The sequence below is a fragment of the Carettochelys insculpta genome, chromosome 3 (genome assembly GCF_033958435.1).
Source record: "Carettochelys insculpta isolate YL-2023 chromosome 3, ASM3395843v1, whole genome shotgun sequence".
NCBI lineage: Eukaryota > Metazoa > Chordata > Testudines > Carettochelyidae > Carettochelys > Carettochelys insculpta.
In genome coordinates, this window is record NC_134139.1 from 106,083,612 (window position 1) to 106,101,811 (window position 18,200).

The window sequence follows — 18,200 nt, forward strand, 5'->3', positions numbered from 1 at the left end:
GCTTTGAAAAGTCTAAAACAAATAACATGTGCCACCAGCGTATTGCCCAACACTCCACCCCCCGCAAACAACATAGACATTTTCAGGGCTGATATAAGTATGTACAGTTCCCCACCAACAGTAATGCACCTACTTACAAAGGGCCCAATTCTTTGCCCCAATCTGTTCTCTTTGTGCCACTTAAGAAGAAAAGTTCTTTTGAAGATGGGGTTTACTTTCAAAAGAGCCATATCTACACTGCTTTTCTTCTTTCGAAAGAAACTCTTTCAAAATAAGAATATGCAAATGAGGTGCCAGATATGTAAATCTGCACCTCATTTGCATTTTGTTTCCCTCATTAGCACGTCTCTTTTGAAAGAGGAATGCAAGTATAGACACAGCCTATTAAATGCTCTCTCAAATTAATTTGCGTTGAACAAAAGACTTTTTTCTCACTAATGCGATCAGTGCAGTTACCTGGGTCTTAGTGCCAGGGTTACTTTAGGTTGGTTCTGAGCAGCCACACTGCATGGCCATACCTGAGTTACTGAGGGTTCATCCACTTTGAGCTGGGACGTAATTTGAGGACACATGCCCGAGGTGGCTTTCATGAGCTGTTATGCTAAAATTAGAAACACAGTTGGACCAACATAGGAGACAAGAGGGTCTGACAGCCCCATGTCTGTCCAAGATGCTAGCTTGGCCATCCCTTTGCTGGTGCTGCTGCAGCTAGCCAACTATCTGCTAAACATTTTGGATGTGCATGTACTGTGGGTGGCTATCTCGTCCCCCTGCTGCAGCAGCACTTGCATTTTTATTGTGCTCTCCAGACCAGAGCTTTCATGAAAACACATCTCCTCAAACTGCAAAAAATATCACTTCCAGCTGCAATGTGAACATACCCTGTCCCCACATCAGTGCTTAACTCTGCCGCCTGTGTTACTAGGGCTTCTGGGAGCATTTTCCATGGTTCTTTATTCTGCGGTATGCTGAGCCGCTCTGTCTTTCTGTCCCAATGAATTGTAGAACGTGTCTATCTTTCTGGTAAGACAGAGGAGACTATGGAAATGCACTGCAGCTCTTCAGTGATTTAGCCCATGTCCATGCCAGATGGGGTCAGAGGCTTACTAATGTGAGTGTAAGAACCACTTGGGTTTGAGCCTGTGTCTCAGGAGAGGCAAGTAGCCTGGGTGTAAAGCACGCTGATGAGAGGGTTTGTGCATGGATGGGAGACAAATTAGGGGCAACCCAGTGAAAGCCCAAGTTAACTCTGCAATGAAGACATACTGGCTGCTTCTACACTACCAAGTTCTTTTGAAAGATTTTTTGAAGAAAGGGGGTTCTTTTGAAACATCCTGTGGAGTGTCTACACGCAAAAAGCATTCTTTGAAAGTAAGTTGAACGAATGAGATGCTCCTTTCAAAAGCACTCTTCCACTCCTGTTTCAGAGAGAATGCCTGCTTTCAAAATCTTCTTTTGAAAGAATAAGTGTGTAGACTCTACACAGGGCCCTTCTTTTGAAAGAGCAGTCCTCATGGCACCTGATTTTTCAATATCTGACCCACTCTTTTGAAAGAGTGGGGGGCTGTGTGGATGCTCTCTTTTGAAAGAGCAGATCACTGTTTTGATCTGCTTTTTTGTGTGTGGACGCACTCTTTCAAAAGAAGTTCTTTCAGAAGAGATATTCCGGAAAGGCTTCTTTCAAAAGATCTCTGTAGTGTAGACATAGCCACTCTGTGTAGGACTGATCTTTATCTGAGGCCTGTGAAACATCAAATAAAAGAAATTTAAGGCAGGATGAAGCAAAGCTAAATTCTAGTTTTGCTACAAACCCAAATTCAGACAAGTTTTGCCAAACTCACCAAAGGTAGATTGAAACTCATAAGATGGAAGCCCAGTAACCTGGAAACATCAGTATTGGATAAATTTTGCTGGGAGTTTTTGAGCTTATATAAATCAGAAAACTTAAGGCATGACACAGGAGGCAGTGTGTATGTGTGTGTGTGTGTGGAAAGCTAGTCACAGCAAACAGAGAAATACAAACCACTGGAGGACATGAAGAAGACAAATTCTCATTCGGATTTTTACTATTTTATAGCAGTCCTCTTCAGTAAGGACACAGTTTTCTTGTGTTTTCATGGGGTTTAGAATAATTGACTTCCAAAAAAGTGTCTGTCTATACAGGCATGCCTTTGCAAAGCAAAAGCATAATCCTTGCAGTAATCCCACTGAAGTCATCAGAGTTACACCTGGGACGGTATTGGCCCAGTGCATTTCACACATCTGTAAACATTAGATTTACATATTACATAGGTTAAAGACTTAGAAAGCACTAGATATTCTAAATAACTGGTTTGCTACATTTCTTTGCCACGTTCCCTTTAGACACTTGGTCTATGTCTAGATTAGAGTGATCTGTCGACAGAAGTTTTTGTCAGAAGATATCTTCAGACAAAACTTCTGTCAACAGATCATGGCCACACTGCAAAGTGGATTGCCCAGATTGCCCAACCACTATCTCAACAAAACGGCCAACTGGAAGCATAGCAGACAGGGCTTCCCAAGTCCCAGAAGCCCTGTCTATTGACAGAGGGCCTCCCAGAATGTCCAGATCAGCATTCTGTCAACAGAGGCATTATTCTTCATGGGGAGTGGCACATGGCCATCGACAAAAGTGCTGCGTTCTGTCGACTTACTGTCAACAGAATGCCTTGGCAATCTGGATGCTCCAAGGGTGCATTGTGTCAACAAAATACTCTAGTGTAGACATACCCTTCGTACCCATTCAAAATGGAACAAAACAGCCAGTTTCACTTCTGGCTCTGATTGACCACTGATGTGATGCCAAAGATGAGAGTCCATTCTCAGATATATGATCAAGTCCCCCACACCAAATGTATGGCTGCAGAAACCAACTTAGACCAAATTTTAAATTGGGATAGCTCATCTTCTTCAAGAAACTGGAAAATCTGATAGAGAAGATAAGTGAGTGAGAATGCAGCATCTCTTTCAACTTCATGAAAGCTGTGCAAAGCTGAAAATTGATTGTTTGGATCAAATTAAATATTCTACTTTGTCTTTGCAAGGGACAAACATTTTTTAAAATAAAACAAGTAAAATTCAAAGCAAGTCATTTTGAATGAAAAATTGAAAAATGTTTCAAAAATGTCAAAATGAAATGTTTTGATTTTAAAGGTTTTTTCTCCATCGGAGAAACAATTCTGGAAATTTGACATTAAGTTACAAAATGTTTCAGACAACTCAGATCTGTATTTTTCAGTAAAAAAAAGTTCCAGCCTTAATATTTTGCCCACCTCTGAACATAACCTATTACGCTCACCAGTTATTTTAGTTGGACGTTAATCCTCTACAAAATAGTATAAGCCAGATGGCCTAACAGTAGATTGGCAGATACTAGTAGGAGATGAGTGTTATATAGCTCTCATCAATATCTCTCACACTAGACAAAGTAACATTTCAAGCTTTTATGAGACATTAATTTACTATATTTGTTTATAGTGCACAGAAATTTAATGTTAACACTTATTCATGCTACAGTGTTCCTTTATACAACATTTCTTTCAAGCATTGTATTTGTGACTTCATAAATTTTATAAACTTCATGATCTTGCCTTACAGTTCACACAAATAAAATGTACTCAGTTTACATGACTGCAAAATAAGCAAAGTGCTTAAAGTTAGTCATGTGCTTAAGTGCTTTGCTGGACTGGAGCCAGAATGCTCAAACCTGAAAAGTGTGTGTAGTCAGTTTACAGTATACAAACCTTTGCACCCGGTTCAAACGAAATAAAAAATGGCATATTTTAGGGTTATATTTCTTTTAAAAAAAGATTCATGGTCAGCAGTCACTTGAGAGTTGGTTCTGCTCTGCTACACTGATGTTATGTTGAATTTGGTGCAGATAGAACTTATCCAATTCATTGTTTGTGTGCTATTCAAATAATGCTTCATAGTCTTCATTTAATATCATGTCCGCTGTGTAATGAGAATACATGCCAAAACGCAAGAGAAAATACTTGCTCTGAATTGAACATCAGCCATCTGCCAGCATTCAGTTTGAATTGTCATAGAATACTTGATGCGAATAAAGTGCCAGCTAGTCTGAATTTCCACAGGGTAGCCTGAAGACAAATTATAAATATCACACAACAGTGTCAGGTTTCTCAACTGATCTTAAAATATATTAATCTCAGCCCTGGTGGTGTAATAACTGAATATTGTATATTTTATAGCAAGAAAGACATTTACTGAATCTATGCATCCGTACTGAAATAATTTTTTCAAAAGATGTTGAAATTCCAGAATTTTCTCTTAGTCTAATTAGAGTTCAATTCTGCAAGGTGCGGAGTCAAATGGCCCAGTTCAGCAAATCACTTAAGCGTGTGCCTAGCTTTTAGCACAAGACTAGTCACTCACAGTAGGTTCCCAGGGCCCACTCAAGTGCTTCAACTTAAACCTGCGATGAAGTGCTTTGCTAGATCATGCTGAAGTGATTGGTGCCCCAAGGGTCAAGCCCTTAGCAACCTTCAAACTAAAAAGGTGAATGAGGAGAGCATAAACCCAGTTCTGCTCTCACTAATATACCCCTGTGACGTCCCAGAATCCATCGATTGCACACATTGAACAAAGCGGAAGAACTTGGCTTTGTGAGAAGAGAACTGACAAGGATTCAGACCAGTTGCCTATTGTTATAAAAGACCTTCACTACAGTGGACTAAAACTTGATGTGAAAATGTTAGGTGTTCTGACCCCAGTTCATCAGGGTACCTAATCATGTGTTTAAACTTTTACATAAGCCCATTGACTTTAGTGGAACTACTTGTGCTTAAAGCTAAGCATGTACTTCAGAACCTTGCATAAGCAGGACCTCTGGTAGGTGCAAACCCAGTTCCATACCACTCTGCCACAGAGCAGTACTGAGAAGCGGAACCCATGTAGTTCTACTGTGCGAAGTGGGAGGTTGCGTAAAATGAAGCTGGACAAGATGCTAGGCAGTGGCTGAGAGCACTAGGACCTCTGTAGTTAACATGTGTAAAGCGTTTTAAAGAGGTAAAATACTACATATATACAATGAATGTTAGTTAGTGGTAACAATAGTGCCACTGACCCAAACTCATGTTGAATGCATTTTACAAATGCATGCCGATCATCTCATCCGTATATATATTGTTGTAATAACAGTCCAGTCTAACATTTTATTTTTATGTAACAGTAACATTTCCTCTGCAAGGCAGCACATAAATGAGAATATAGAACCTTTTATAGTCTAATAAAGGGCCACTATTAATTACTGAATGTTTAAATTTAATATTTTCCCTTTGTGTAGTGTGGGTCAAATGTTACATTCAAATATGTAGTAAAGAGTGGCCTTTGGTTATCACAGTAAAGGTTTTACATTAGTCTCACTTTACATTCACTGGAGCAACTCTGTAGATGGTGACTGTGCCAGTGAATTCTGTGAAGAAGTTTAAAGACAGTGTGTTAAATTCAACGCAGTCCAGTTTCCATGCTTGGGAATATGAAATTTCAGAACTCCCTTGATCATGTGGCGACTTAATACAAAGGCCCATAGCAATTTTTATTCAACAGGAGCCCAAATGCAAGCACACTCCTTGATTTCACCTGCAAAGATAAACTTGTTACTTTACAAAAATATAAAAATGCAGAATGGTAATTTTGTTAAAAATATCTTTTTTGGTATCAAGCTCCTTGTCACATTAGAGCCATGTTTACACGTGCCAGCTACTTCGAAGTAGCCACACCAACTTCAAAATAGTGCCTGCCACGTCTACACGTGGCGGGCGCTATTTCGAAGTTGAAATCGACGTAAGATGGCAAGACGGCGAAGTCGCTATCCCATCAGGAGATGGGAATAGCACCCTACTTCGACGTTGAATGTCAAAGTAGGGCACGTGTAGCCGATCCGCATCCCGCAACATCGAAAGAGTGGGGTCCGCCATGGCGGCCATCAGCTGAGGGGTTGAGTGACGCTCTCTCCAGCCCCTGAGCTCTATGGTCACCATGTGCAGTGGCCCCTTAAAGCTCCCTGCCCCCTGTGTTCCTGTGCAGGAAGCTGAGAGCGCGTGCAGGTGGCAGCATTGACACATGGCCAGCCTGCACGCCTCCCTGCAGCCCCAAGCCACCACCCCCACTGCGATGGCCACCCGGCAGCCCCCGAAGCGCCCCCAGGGCACCCCCCCCAAGGGGAACCAGGGCTCCCAGGCTGGCAGCCAGCCTGGGAATAGGCAGTGGGGCCCCTCCTGGATGGAGGCCGAGATCCGGGACCTGCTGGGGCTCTGGGGCGAGGAGGAGGTGCTCCAGGCAATGGGGAGCAAGAAGCGGAAAGTGGATGCGTTCGCTCGGCTGGCTGAGGGCCTGGCTGCCCAGGGTCACCCTGCCCACACTCCTGACCACGTCAGGAGTAAGGTCAAGGAGCTGCGGCAGGGTTACGCCCGGGCCCAGGATGCGGCCATCCGATCTGGGGCCGCCCCCGCCACTTGCCCCTTTTACAGGGAGCTCAGGTCCATCCTGGGCCCCCAGTACACCTCCTCCCTGCTGGCCACTCTTGACACCTCGGCCGACTAGCCCCGGCAGGCCCCAGAGGCAGAGTCTGCCCTGGAGGCAAGCCCCACACCCCAGGGGCCCCCACAGGAGCCCACGCCTGGGATGCCGGAGGAGGAGGGGGAATCCTCCTCCAGTGACGGGGGGCTCCACATCACCATGCTATCCCGGAGCTCCAGCAGGGCGTCCGCCCAGAGGGTGTCCCCCGACCATGGGAGCGGACCATCAGGTATGTACCCCCCCGGTGCACACCCCCGGGGTTAAGGGGCGGGGACAAGAGACATGACCAGGGCCCTCCACATGCCGGGATGACCATGGCCCCAAGGACAGTAGTGGCATGTCCCTCAGAAGAGTGCATCAGTCCCTGTCCCCCAGCAGGACAGCGCCATGCCCCATCCCTGGGGATGGGGGGAGCGGAACCTAGGGTCCCCTGGGGGGGGAGGGGGGGGACACCCATCATCATCAGCAGCATCTCCCAGGGATGGGGATGGGGAACCAGCAGCAGAGGGGTTGGGGGACAAGGGCCACGGCTCGGGGCCCACACTAACGGCTGTCTCCACTCTTCTTCCCTCCCTTGTGTTCCGCAGCTACACCATCCGAGGGCCCGGAGAGCGCCAGTGAGGTCTCCGTGGTCCCGGAGAGCCCACCAGGGCCATCGCTGCAGGCCAGCCCCTCGGCAAAGCACCGACCAGCCCCAGAACGGGGCCGACGGCGGAGCCACCACCAGAGGACAGTGACGGACCCCCCAGCTGCTCGCGACCCTCCGGCGTCAGCTGGAGGTGTCGGAGCGGCGCCTGCGGGTGGAGGAGCGGCAGCTGGAGCTCCAGGAACGAGCACTGGCCTGGTGCCAGGAGGCATGGGGGGCCTTCATACGCACATTCGAGTGCATAGCGGAATACCTGACCCCCATGCCGCGCCGCCCGCCGCTCTGCCCGCCCTGCCCACCGCTCCACCCGCCGCTCCGACCACCGTCCCACCGCCGTCCGCCACCCTGGGGCCTTCTGCCGAGGGGGACCTGGGGCCTGCTGACACCCGCCGGCCATACTTGCCGGTTCAACCGGCCCCCACCCAGCCTCGGCCAGGGCTCAGGCTGAGGCGAGGGTCGCGCCTGCCAACCCCTGGCACCAGACAGTAGAGGGGTGCGGGGCCCAGGACGTGGCCCCCTCTCCCCCTTTGTACATATCCCCCATCATATTTTTGTGTGTATAGTTTGTGTTACACCCCTGTTCCTTTATATGGTACCTGCCCCCCCATGTAAATAGTTCCCCCCTTTTGTTCTGCTCTCTCTATATATATTTGTAGTATTAATAATAAGAGAAATCACCAGTTTTTGGTTTCAAAAACAACAGGTCCATTTTTACTTGCAAGAAAAGGCGGGGGTGTGCTCTTGGGTGCTCTGTGGTGTGGGCGTGGGGGCAGGGAGTGTTGTGGAGGTTGGGGGGGTGCAGTGGGGGGCCTGCCAGCGTTCACCCCGCGGCCTGGTCGAAATGGGCCCGCAGGGCCTCCCGGACCTGGATCCCCTCGGGGTCCACCTGGCAACTGGGGGCAGCGGGTGGCTGCACGTCAGCCCTGCCAGCCTCCACAGCCCAGCCCTGGAAGAATGCCTCCCCCTTGCTCTCCACCAGGTTGTGGAGTGCATTGCACGTGCCCACACCCTGGGGGATGTTGGTGGGGCCCGCATCAAGGTGGGTGAGGAGACGCCTCCAGCGCTCTTTGCGGCAGCCAAAAGTGCGCTAGACCACCTGGCGCACGTGGTTCAAGCGCGTGTTGAAGCGCTTCTGGCTGGCTGTGACATGGCCCGTGTAAGGGTGCATGACCCAGGGCCGGACGGGGTACGCCGCTTCTGCGACAACGCAGAGGGGCATGGTGTCCCCCACAGGGATCTCCCGCTGGGGGATGTAGGTCCCTGCCTCCAGCCGGCGGCACAGGCCCGAATTCCTGAACACCCGGGCATCGTGGGTGCTGCCAGGCCAGCCAACATAAATGTCCAGGAAGCGGCCCCGGCTGTCCACCAAGGCCTGGAGGACCACAGAATGGTAGCCCTTCCTGACCAGGAAGCGTCCTCCGCTGTGCTCCGGAGCACGGATGGGGATATGGGTCCCATCCAGAGCCCCAAAGCAATTTGGGAAGCCCAGGCTGGCAAACCCTGTGATGGTGGCATCCGGGTACCCAAGTCTCACGAGCCTGTGGAGGAGCAGGGCATTGATGGCGTGGACAACCTGCAGGGGAAGGACATGGGAGAGCACCAGTGAGGGGTGTGCAGGGTGTGTCTGGCCCTCCACCCCAGGGCTCCCTCCCCCCAGGGCTCCCTCCACCCCAGGGCTGCCCTCCACCCCAGGCCTCCCTCCCCCAGGACTGCCCTCCACCCCAGGGCTGCCCTCGCCCCCAGGCACCCCCCCCGGGTCCTCTTACCTCCATGAGGGCAGCCCCGATGGTGGCCTTGCCCACACCAAACTGCTGCCCCACAGATCTGTAGCTGTCTGGAGTGGCCAGCTTCCAGACAGCGATGCCAACCCGTTTCTCGATGCTGAGGGCACACCGCATGGAGGTGTCCTGGTGCCGTAAGGCAGGGGTGAGCCACTGGCAGAGCTGCAGGAATGTCTGCCGGCTCATGCGAAAATTCTGGAGCCAGTGGTCATTGTCCCACTCGCCGAGCACCAGCCGCTCCCACCAGTTGGTGCTTGTGGGGTAGCTCCACAGCCGGCAGCATGTGCAGTGGGGGTGGGGGGGGGGGGTTGGAGGGCAGCAAGGTCTGGGGCTGCTTCCTCCTCCTCTGGGGGCAGCTCCTCTTCTGCAAATAAAAGGTGGTCAGCTGCCTCCTGCATAGCATTGAGCAGGGCAGCCACTGGTTCTGCAGGGGCGGGTGTGGGGGCCTCTGGCTGGTGCTGCTGCTGCTGCTGCTGCTGCTGCTGCTGCTGCTGGGGGTCCATACTGCTTCGACGGGTGTGCGTGCCTGTGGCTCTGCAGACCGCGTGCTGTGCAGGCTGAGTGTGTCTGGGAGGGGCCCTTTAAGGAAGCGGCTAGCTGTTGCCCCGGAAGTGCTAGTCTGCCCTGTGACCCTGTCTGCAGCTGCTCCTGGCACCCTTATTTTGATATGGGCCACTTTGGCGTGTAGACGCTCCCCTGCAGCGCCTACTTTGATGTGGTGCTGCCCAATGTCGATGTTGAACGTTGACGGCACCAGCCCTGGAGGACGTGTAGAAGCTATTCATCGAAATAGCTTATTAGTATTATATTATTATTAGTAATATTAGCTTATTATTATTATAGCTATTATAAGCTATTTCGATGTAGCGTACACGTGTAGACGTAGCTTAGGTGTTATAAAGTGACAAGGAGCTTGATACCAAAAAGAAGTATTATTTTTAAAGAAACAAGTGTATAGCTTATCCAAAGCAGAAAGTTCATGGGAGCATGTTTTTTTAAGGAAGCAAATGTCAGGAGTATTTTGGTGACCCATGTCCGTTGCTGAAGCCTGCTGCTGCTGCATTGTCCTGTATGAGACCTTGATCCTGTACACATGGATGAGCTTAAATTTGAAACATGAGAGTAGTTCCACTGAAACCAACCCACATAGTGATGTCTAAGAGATTGGGACTTTATGCTCTAAAGTATTTCATAGTGTTGGTCTAGATCTACACCTGTGCACCTGTTAGACAGATCTAACTCATTACATGTGACTATGTGCTGCGCTGGTGGGATTTTTAAAAAAATAACTAGAAAAATGCAGTATTGCCCATATGAGGTCCAACTCTACAAACTTTGCCTTCAGTGGGAATTGTTGAATCAAATCTCAAAGGGAGATACTCAGAAAACAAGAACAGACAAGCCCTGAGCAACCTCACTTCATGGAAATGAAACATTGTAAACCTTCATACTTTTTTCCTGTGGAAGGAATACACACTCTGTTTAAAAGCATCAAGACTAGAACTGGCCCTGTTCATGTGACTCAATCAGTAATCATTTCTCTTCTGGATATTTTGGTCTATAAGGGGCCACAAGACTTCTTGTTCTCGAAGCTACAGACAACAAGGCTACCTGTCTGATACATTTCTCTTCTAGACAAAGACAAAATACACCACTGCATTGGCCTGTGATTCTCTCAGGAGTAGAATTCTTCTGAACTGGAAAAGCAAGTGCATTCACCCACCCACATTGTGTATTTTTTTCTCGCCATACTTTGTTGGCATGAAATAGACAATAATCCCAAATAGTTTGTGCACAACTGGTTTATTAATTAAAGTCTCTGGCTTTTATGGCCATTCCTGTGCAAATGCCTCCCAGGATTATTCTAGATTCAGTGTTCTGAACAAACACCCACAAGTAGGAATACATATTTCTTCTTTTAATAAGAAAGGTATTTCTTAAGCTACAGTATGAGACTTACTATAGGCAATCAAAGTTTCCCTTCAAAGCTTATTTTTACATTCTTGTGTGCTAGCCTGCTGCCAAATGGGCTGTTTGTTGATGGGGCAGTATGAATGCTGATGTGGTCAAAACCAAAAAAAGAAATAGAGAATAAAACAAAGAAAGGTTACAGAGAGAGCCTTTACCTGATACTTCGGGGTTTAAACCAGTCTCTATAAAGCTGTGTCTACACTTGCATTCCTCTCTCGAAAGAGGTATGCAAATGAGTTACAAATTTGCATATCTGACACTTCATTTGCATGTTCTTATTTTGAAATAGCTTCTTTCAAAAGAAGAAAACAAGTGTAGATACTGCTCTTTCGAAAGTAAACCCCATCTTTGAAAGAATCCTACTTCCCTCTTTTTTATGAGAAGAAGGATTCTTTCGAAGATGGGATTTACTTTCGAAAGAGCAGTGTCTACACTGGTTTTCTTCTTTCGAAAGAAGCTATTTCAAAATAAGAATATGCAAATGAAGTGTCAGATATGCAAATCTGTGGCTCGTTTGCATTTTTGATTTTCCTCATTTGCATACTTCTTTCGAAAGAGGAATGCAAGCATAGACACAGCCTAAGAGATTAGGGTGAAACCTGCTGGAGGCAAATTACTCCATATCTCTCTGCTGTGTGGATACTTACAATTTCTTCTGAAGCATCTGGTACTGGCCATGTTCAGAGTAACCTATTGGTCTAGATTAGGGGTCAGCAACCTTTCCGGGGACAAGTGCTGAAACCTTTCGACCTCTACGTACGGTCTGAGTGCTGGTGATGCTTTTTAAAGTCACTAATAGTCCTACTTACAATAACTTCATGAAGAAATAAGTGAAGATGCAGAGCTTTACTGTTTACATGATGGCTGGTATCATTAGCTGGTCTTTTGCTAATTCACAGGTAAGCTCCTGTCTACATGGGGGAGGAATGGAGGGGCTGAGCTCCCATCTTGTGTGCCAGTGAAAATCAGCTTGCGTGCCATTCTGAGTACGTTTGAAAAAATTCATTGCTTCCCAGAGATACTAGGGTAGCAGCAATTCGTGCCAAGTGTCTAGAACACAGAAGTGAGACCATGGGTTGTGACAGGAATGCTTAACTACTGCATTCTAACAAGTATCCGAGAGGTAGCCATGTTAGTCTGTAGCTTCGAGAACAGCAAGAAGTCTTGTGGCACCTTATAGACTAACAGATATTTTGGAGCATAAGATTTCATGGGCAAAGACCCTCTTCATCAGATGCATGAGTGGGGGGGTTGTTTCAGAGGGGTATTTAAAGAGTGGGGTCCCAGTAAGGGGGAGGGCCAGAGCTGACAAGGTCTATTCAGCAAGGTGGAAATGGCCCAGTATCAGTAGTATGTATCAAAAGATGAAAAAACAAGTTAGATCAGACAGGGGGATGTGGCCCATTGTCAAAGTCTAATGGGGAGATGATAACACCCAGGACAGAGAAGCTGTTTTTGTAAGCTGCGAGCCGCTCCCAGTCTCTATTTAATCTTTGGTTAATGGAGTCAAATTTGCAAATAAATTGCAGCTCAGAGATTTCTCTTTCCATTGGATTTCTGAAATTTCTTTGTTTCAGGACTGTCACCCTTAAATCTGCTACTGAGTGTCCATGGAGATTGAAGTGTTCCCCACAGGCTTCTGTACATGACTGATTTTGGACTTGGACTTGTTTTTTCCTCTTTTGATAAGTGCTGTTGATACTGGGCCATTTCCACCTTGCTGAATAAACCTTTTCAGCTCTGGCCCTCCCTCTAACTGGGACCCCACTCTTTAAATACCGCCCTGAAACCCCCCCCCCCCACTCGTGCATCTGATGAAGAGGGTCTTTGCCCACAAAAGCTTATGCTCCAAAATATCTGTTAGTCTATAAGGTGCCACAAGACTTCTGTATTCTAACAGAAATTAGAGGAACAGACTGAAGGAAGAGTGAGGAAGGAAAGGGTTCCTTCAGGAGAGGCAGGGGGCTTATATTATTTCTCAGTTTATCTCCATATCATTGATATGCCTGGTTTGGGCACACACTGTTTTTAAGGACTTGAACACTATCACAGTCCTGTGTATCTCCCACGCGTGACTTCAGGGGTTTGGCCCAAAGAATTTATCATGGCAGAAGAAAAAAAAATTAATTTAAGATTTGCTGCACCAGACCAAATCACAGGTCCATCAGTTCTGGTCTGTGGCTTCCAGCTGTAGCTAATGCCTGTTTTGTGTGAGGAAAACAGAAATAAGAGACCTAAATGTACCTAGAAAACTGTAAAATGAGGTACCTGGGAAAAGCCAAAGAATGGGGCTATGCACCAAAGCATGAGATTTGATTACCCTTGGCTTAGCTAGCTAGTTTTACAAATGGCAATTAAATACAGCCCCGTTTTCAAATCTAGTCACATTATTTGACTTGACGTGCTTCTACAGCTCTGAATTCTGCTGATTGATTTCAGGCAAATTAATATATAATTTCATTTGTTCCATATTTACAGACTATTAATTGTAAGTGGTCACTCTTCTCATATTATGGGATAGAGCCAAAAAGGAGGATTGTGTTCATTACATAACTTTTAAGGCCTGGAGGGTCCCTAATGATTGTTTCATCTGAATCTTAAATAAGACAGGTTGTAGAATTTCATCCTATTATTTATGCATCTTAAGTATCTTACCTGATGGAATAAAACAAACTGCCTCTAACTCTTCCTCCTTTACCGTTCAAACATTCCTAGCTTCTGCAATTTTTGTTTGTAGGGTTCAGCGTACTTCCAGCAATCTTTGCTGTCCTTTCAGGAGCTGCTGCTGAAGTATTAGCAAAGGTCACATTCAGAGGATGATTCTATTCACTTCAGTCAGTGTCAGAACACTGTCAGGGGTAATGTTAATGAGGGCCACAGCATGGCTGTAACCTCCCCACACCATTTACAAGTGTGCTTTTCCGCAGCATGCTTAATTTATCTGTCTCAGAAATAAACGGTTCTAGAAATCAGAATAAATTATGTCAAGATTATCACTTCTCCCATGCAAGAGAATAAGGGGAAAAATGTTACTCCTTGTTCTTCTGCATGGGCTACCAGCACCACTGATTTGTAGAAGTGGGCAAGAGAGCAGACTCCATGAGCAGCTGTGTCTTCCTTTTCCCTCCATTTAGCTGGTGGAGGAGCAACTGGAGAAGAAGGAATGGGTAGAAGTAAAGTGCTACTAATATGGGTAGCAACTGATTTTGTTCCAAGGGGAAAATAAAAGCAAACCAGGGAAGGAATTGTGACTCACTCTTTGAAAGCAGCATAACCTAAACCAGAAGAATCACCTGTTGTGGAATAAGAGTGTCTCCACAGAGATTTAAAGTGGCATAACTGAAGAGGTATAAAACCAGTATATCTCCTCATGTTGATAACACCTTAGAGTCACAGAGCTGCGTTTTCGATTGAGACACCATTAGATGTACTCCAAAGGCCAGTACAGGTTGAACCTCTCTAATCTGGAACTCTCTCATCCAGCAACATCCATTATTCAGCATGATTTTTGTTAGCCAGATGACCACTTCGTGTGGGTGTGGCTAAGTTTCCCATGGTCTCATAAAGTTCATTTACAGCCACCAGTCCTGGCTCTCAGTGTTCTGTGCTGTTATTTACCTGTAATTTACCCCTAAATGTCTTCTAAGAGCCCAGTAAGCAATGGAAGTGATGGCACTGCTGCTAGACAATATTGACCTCCCGTAGTCAAGCAAATTCTCTTGTTGGGGACTAGTCACGTCCGGAGGGTGCCAGACTAGAGAGGTTCAACCTGTATCATACTCTGCAAGAAGTCCCATTGAAATCAATGGAAATGCCTGTGAAATAGCATACTATTTCTGAGAGTAAACAAAGCAACATCTGGGTCCAGGTTGTTTAGCAAAATGTGGAGCTGTCCTTCATTGCAAAATACTTGATCTTCTGGTTCTTTGGAAATATTCAGAGACAGGAGTCCCGCTGGAGAAAGACCTAAGGAGAGTACATCCTCAGAGAAAACTTCAGTCATTACCAGTACCCTCTGATTTGTTCCTTCTCTTCTCAGTTTCAGAATTGTTTCTTATTTTTTTGTTTTCCTTCTTATTTCTCTCCTTGACTTTGGAAGTCTGTTATATATTCTAAGCCCTCTTTTCGCCTTGAGATATTTTGCCTACATTGTTTATGGGATAATCTCCTTTTCTGCAGTTTGGCTCTCCCATTGCTAACAGTCCATTCCATTCCTTTCAGTCTTGCATACCTCTACCTCTTTCATCTCTAAGCTGCAAATCCACCTAATCTCGCCTCACAGTTTATGCTGTTAAAACCCCAAATTTTTTCAAGTACTCTGCTTTTTGAATCCATCAGGCCTAATTCTGCACAACACGCGTGCAGGGAACGAAAACACAAGCAGGGAACTAAATGGATAAGCAACCCATTTTCTCACTGAAAGCACTGCTGTGCAGACACCCTGCTGACTAGCCGAGTTGTGGTCAGAAAGGGGCCTCCTTAGTCGAGTGCTTCATTTCTGTATGGAGGACGACACTTAAAGACATTTAGTTCTTCAATGATATTCCTTTTTACCATGCCCTGCTCCAGTGCACCTTTTTTGGTTGTTTGTTTTATTGCTTTTCACACTTGAGTGTAAGTGAGAAAAAACACAGGGCTCTGGGGCATATTTTCCCTTAGGGCCTCATTGAAAACCCTTTGACTTCAGCAGGCACAGGGCCTAGCCCTCAGCACAGAGGCTCGTTATTAGGTTGCATCAACACACTCAAGCTAGGTGCCATTCCCACCTCAGGTACATGTTCTAGCTTTGACCATGCTAGTGCTCAAAAAGTAACAACTTAGCCATGGCAGCACAGGTGATGTAATGGACTAACCATCCAAGTAAGTCAGTAGGGACTTGGCCGAGACTGTACCACAACAGCTAGTTCCCTTCCCTGCCTGCACCACCGCAGTTGTACTGTTATTTTTCACATGGCAGCTCAATCAAAGCTAGCAGATATGTCTGCCCCCGGCTGGAAATTATGCCTTCAGCTTGAGTGCTGATGCAACCCCATTCTTAACCTCCCTCCTCAGCATTTCCTTGGCTCACATGCAAGCTGAAAAAAACCACAGCTTTGTGCTCTCTGCTGCATGCACACACCACCCAAATGAGGAGGCAACCACAGTCCCGTCTAGACGTATGCTGTGTGAGTGCTGTATGTGGTGTGGGAGAAGGCTTTCTTTTCTGACCCAGCACTGAGGTTTGGGATTATTGTTGTGGTGTTGAACATATCTGCTGAAGTGAGTGCCAATGGAGCAGTCAGTTATTCTGCAGTGGCTTTAGAGATGGGCAGGTTAGATTTTCAGAGCCTCACATGGGGACTAGATTCCCAGCTCTCAGTTTTAATTATTGTGATGAACATAAGACAACACCTAGTTATGATCCCAAGAAGAAAATACCGCCCCCTTTTTGCCTGCTGCAAGTGCTGCTTCTTAGCAAAAGGAAAAACGTGGTAATAATTCCAGAAGGTGCAAAAGCCAAGAATCATTCATTTATTACTGTTCAAATTAGGGGAAGGGCTAGTAAGAAAATATAAGTGGTTTATAGTTTTCTTCTCCTGGAAACTAAATCTAACCACTTGCAGCCAGCAGAAAAAATTGGTGAAGTTCTATTTTAAAATGGTAATTGTCAGTGGTTTTAGTGAAAGTGTACAGGAAACAAGCAGTTAGTGTTCTACAGAAAGAAAATCATTAAGGGCCCATTTCTGGTCCAGAGTCAAGGCTGTGACCAAAGACCTGAAGATGCCTATGCCCAACCTGTGTGCTCTCCTGATGTTGTCCACTCCTCCTGCATAAGTTAACCACCATCAGCTTGTCAATCTAAGTTGTGCTTGGCCTGCCAATGACCAGAAGGATCTGTTATGACAACGGATTGTCAGGGTATAGGAAAAGCTTAGTATTCGTACTGGGGACAGGTGGGCATAGGAGCTGCTAAGTCAGTTTTCCCCACAGGATGGTCCACCTACTAGAAGCTAGGGTTCTCCTATGTCTGGTTTCACCCGTTTTTGGATCACTTTGCATGGGTAGTATGCAGCATAAAGCAGCCACAGCACAGCCAAAGACTGGGGCTTCTGTTGTCAGTTGCACTTGTGAAATCTAATTAAAATCACTATGTAAATTAAGTCAGTATTTGGCCTTATGTGTACATGGATATTAGAGTGATACAGTATAAGACAAGGTTAGAGACTCATAAGAATCAAAGTATATTAATCATATCTACCTTAATCTCAAGAGGAACTAAAGCTTTATGTGGAGAGGCTGTACAGCTGGAATAGCAAATTTGCTGTATTTTTGGCAGGTACTCATAATATAGGCAGTGCTAGTCACAAACTGCTGGGTACTCTGTTTTGTTGCCTCCTCTTCTGTTAACACATAGTCTCAGAGCTGTTTAGTCAGTTCCCTCTTTCACATGCAGGGAGAGTACAGTCACCTCACCTTCCATACGTATCCGGGAAAACATTGGTCTAGTCATGGGTTGCCTGGCCATATACTCTATAGTACAGCAGTTGACAGGTGTTTTATTGACTGAATGTGAGTCCCATGACTAAGGTACCACACACAACTTGGAGTTGAAGCCAGTATTTCAAGACTTGGTCCAGTAGGAGCTGCTGGTGTTCAGTACCACAAAACAAAATCAGGTGACTCATTCAGATGTCTGATGCTGGGTTTATTTATTTATTGACCTAATTTCAGGCACCCAGATTTCATTCCAAGAACAATGTATTTTCTCCCTTTTTTTCAGTGACTTGGCTGGTGCTGAGTGAAATTTTCCCTGCTGGGATCAGAGGACGAGCCATGGCTTTAACCTCTAGCATGAACTGGGGTATAAATCTCCTCATCTCCTTGACATTTTTGACTATAACGGGTATGAAGTCTTTGTTTCTTCTTTCCCATTACTGGGCATTGTGATGCTTTTACAGGGTGCGTCCCCAGCATTGTATGTCACTTATTAGTCCTCAGCCTCATCATAAAAGGGAACTGTTGATGATGTTAAACTGAGTAATAGCTCCCTGCCACTCCAGGTGGTTAGTCAACCCCACATGTTCCTGAGGACTCTGCCAGTCCTAACTTGCAGGTTAACCCTTGGTGCACTTCAGTTCATGAATGCTCCAGGAGCATCTCTCTGCAGCATGTAGACCATGTCAGGACACTCACAGAAGTGGCCCAGTCTGCTGGCTGAAAAGAGACCACATACGCACTAACTTGCTTGATTTAACCAAGAA

The 18,200-nt window shown here is 46.2% G+C and overlaps 1 protein-coding gene across 2 annotated transcripts in view; it reads left to right on the forward strand.

Moving 5' to 3' along the window:
- SLC2A12 (solute carrier family 2 member 12) overlaps positions 1-18,200 on the forward strand; it is a 48,030-nt gene that overhangs the window by 19,731 nt on the left and 10,099 nt on the right. For both annotated transcript variants that reach the window (XR_012644794.1, XM_074988746.1), the window contains exon 3: positions 17,720-17,842. Coding sequence is in view for 1 of the 2 variants with exons in the window: in XM_074988746.1 (XP_074844847.1) it covers positions 17,720-17,842 (123 nt within the window). In the remaining variant the exon portion in view is untranslated. The remainder of the gene's footprint in view (positions 1-17,719; positions 17,843-18,200) is intronic.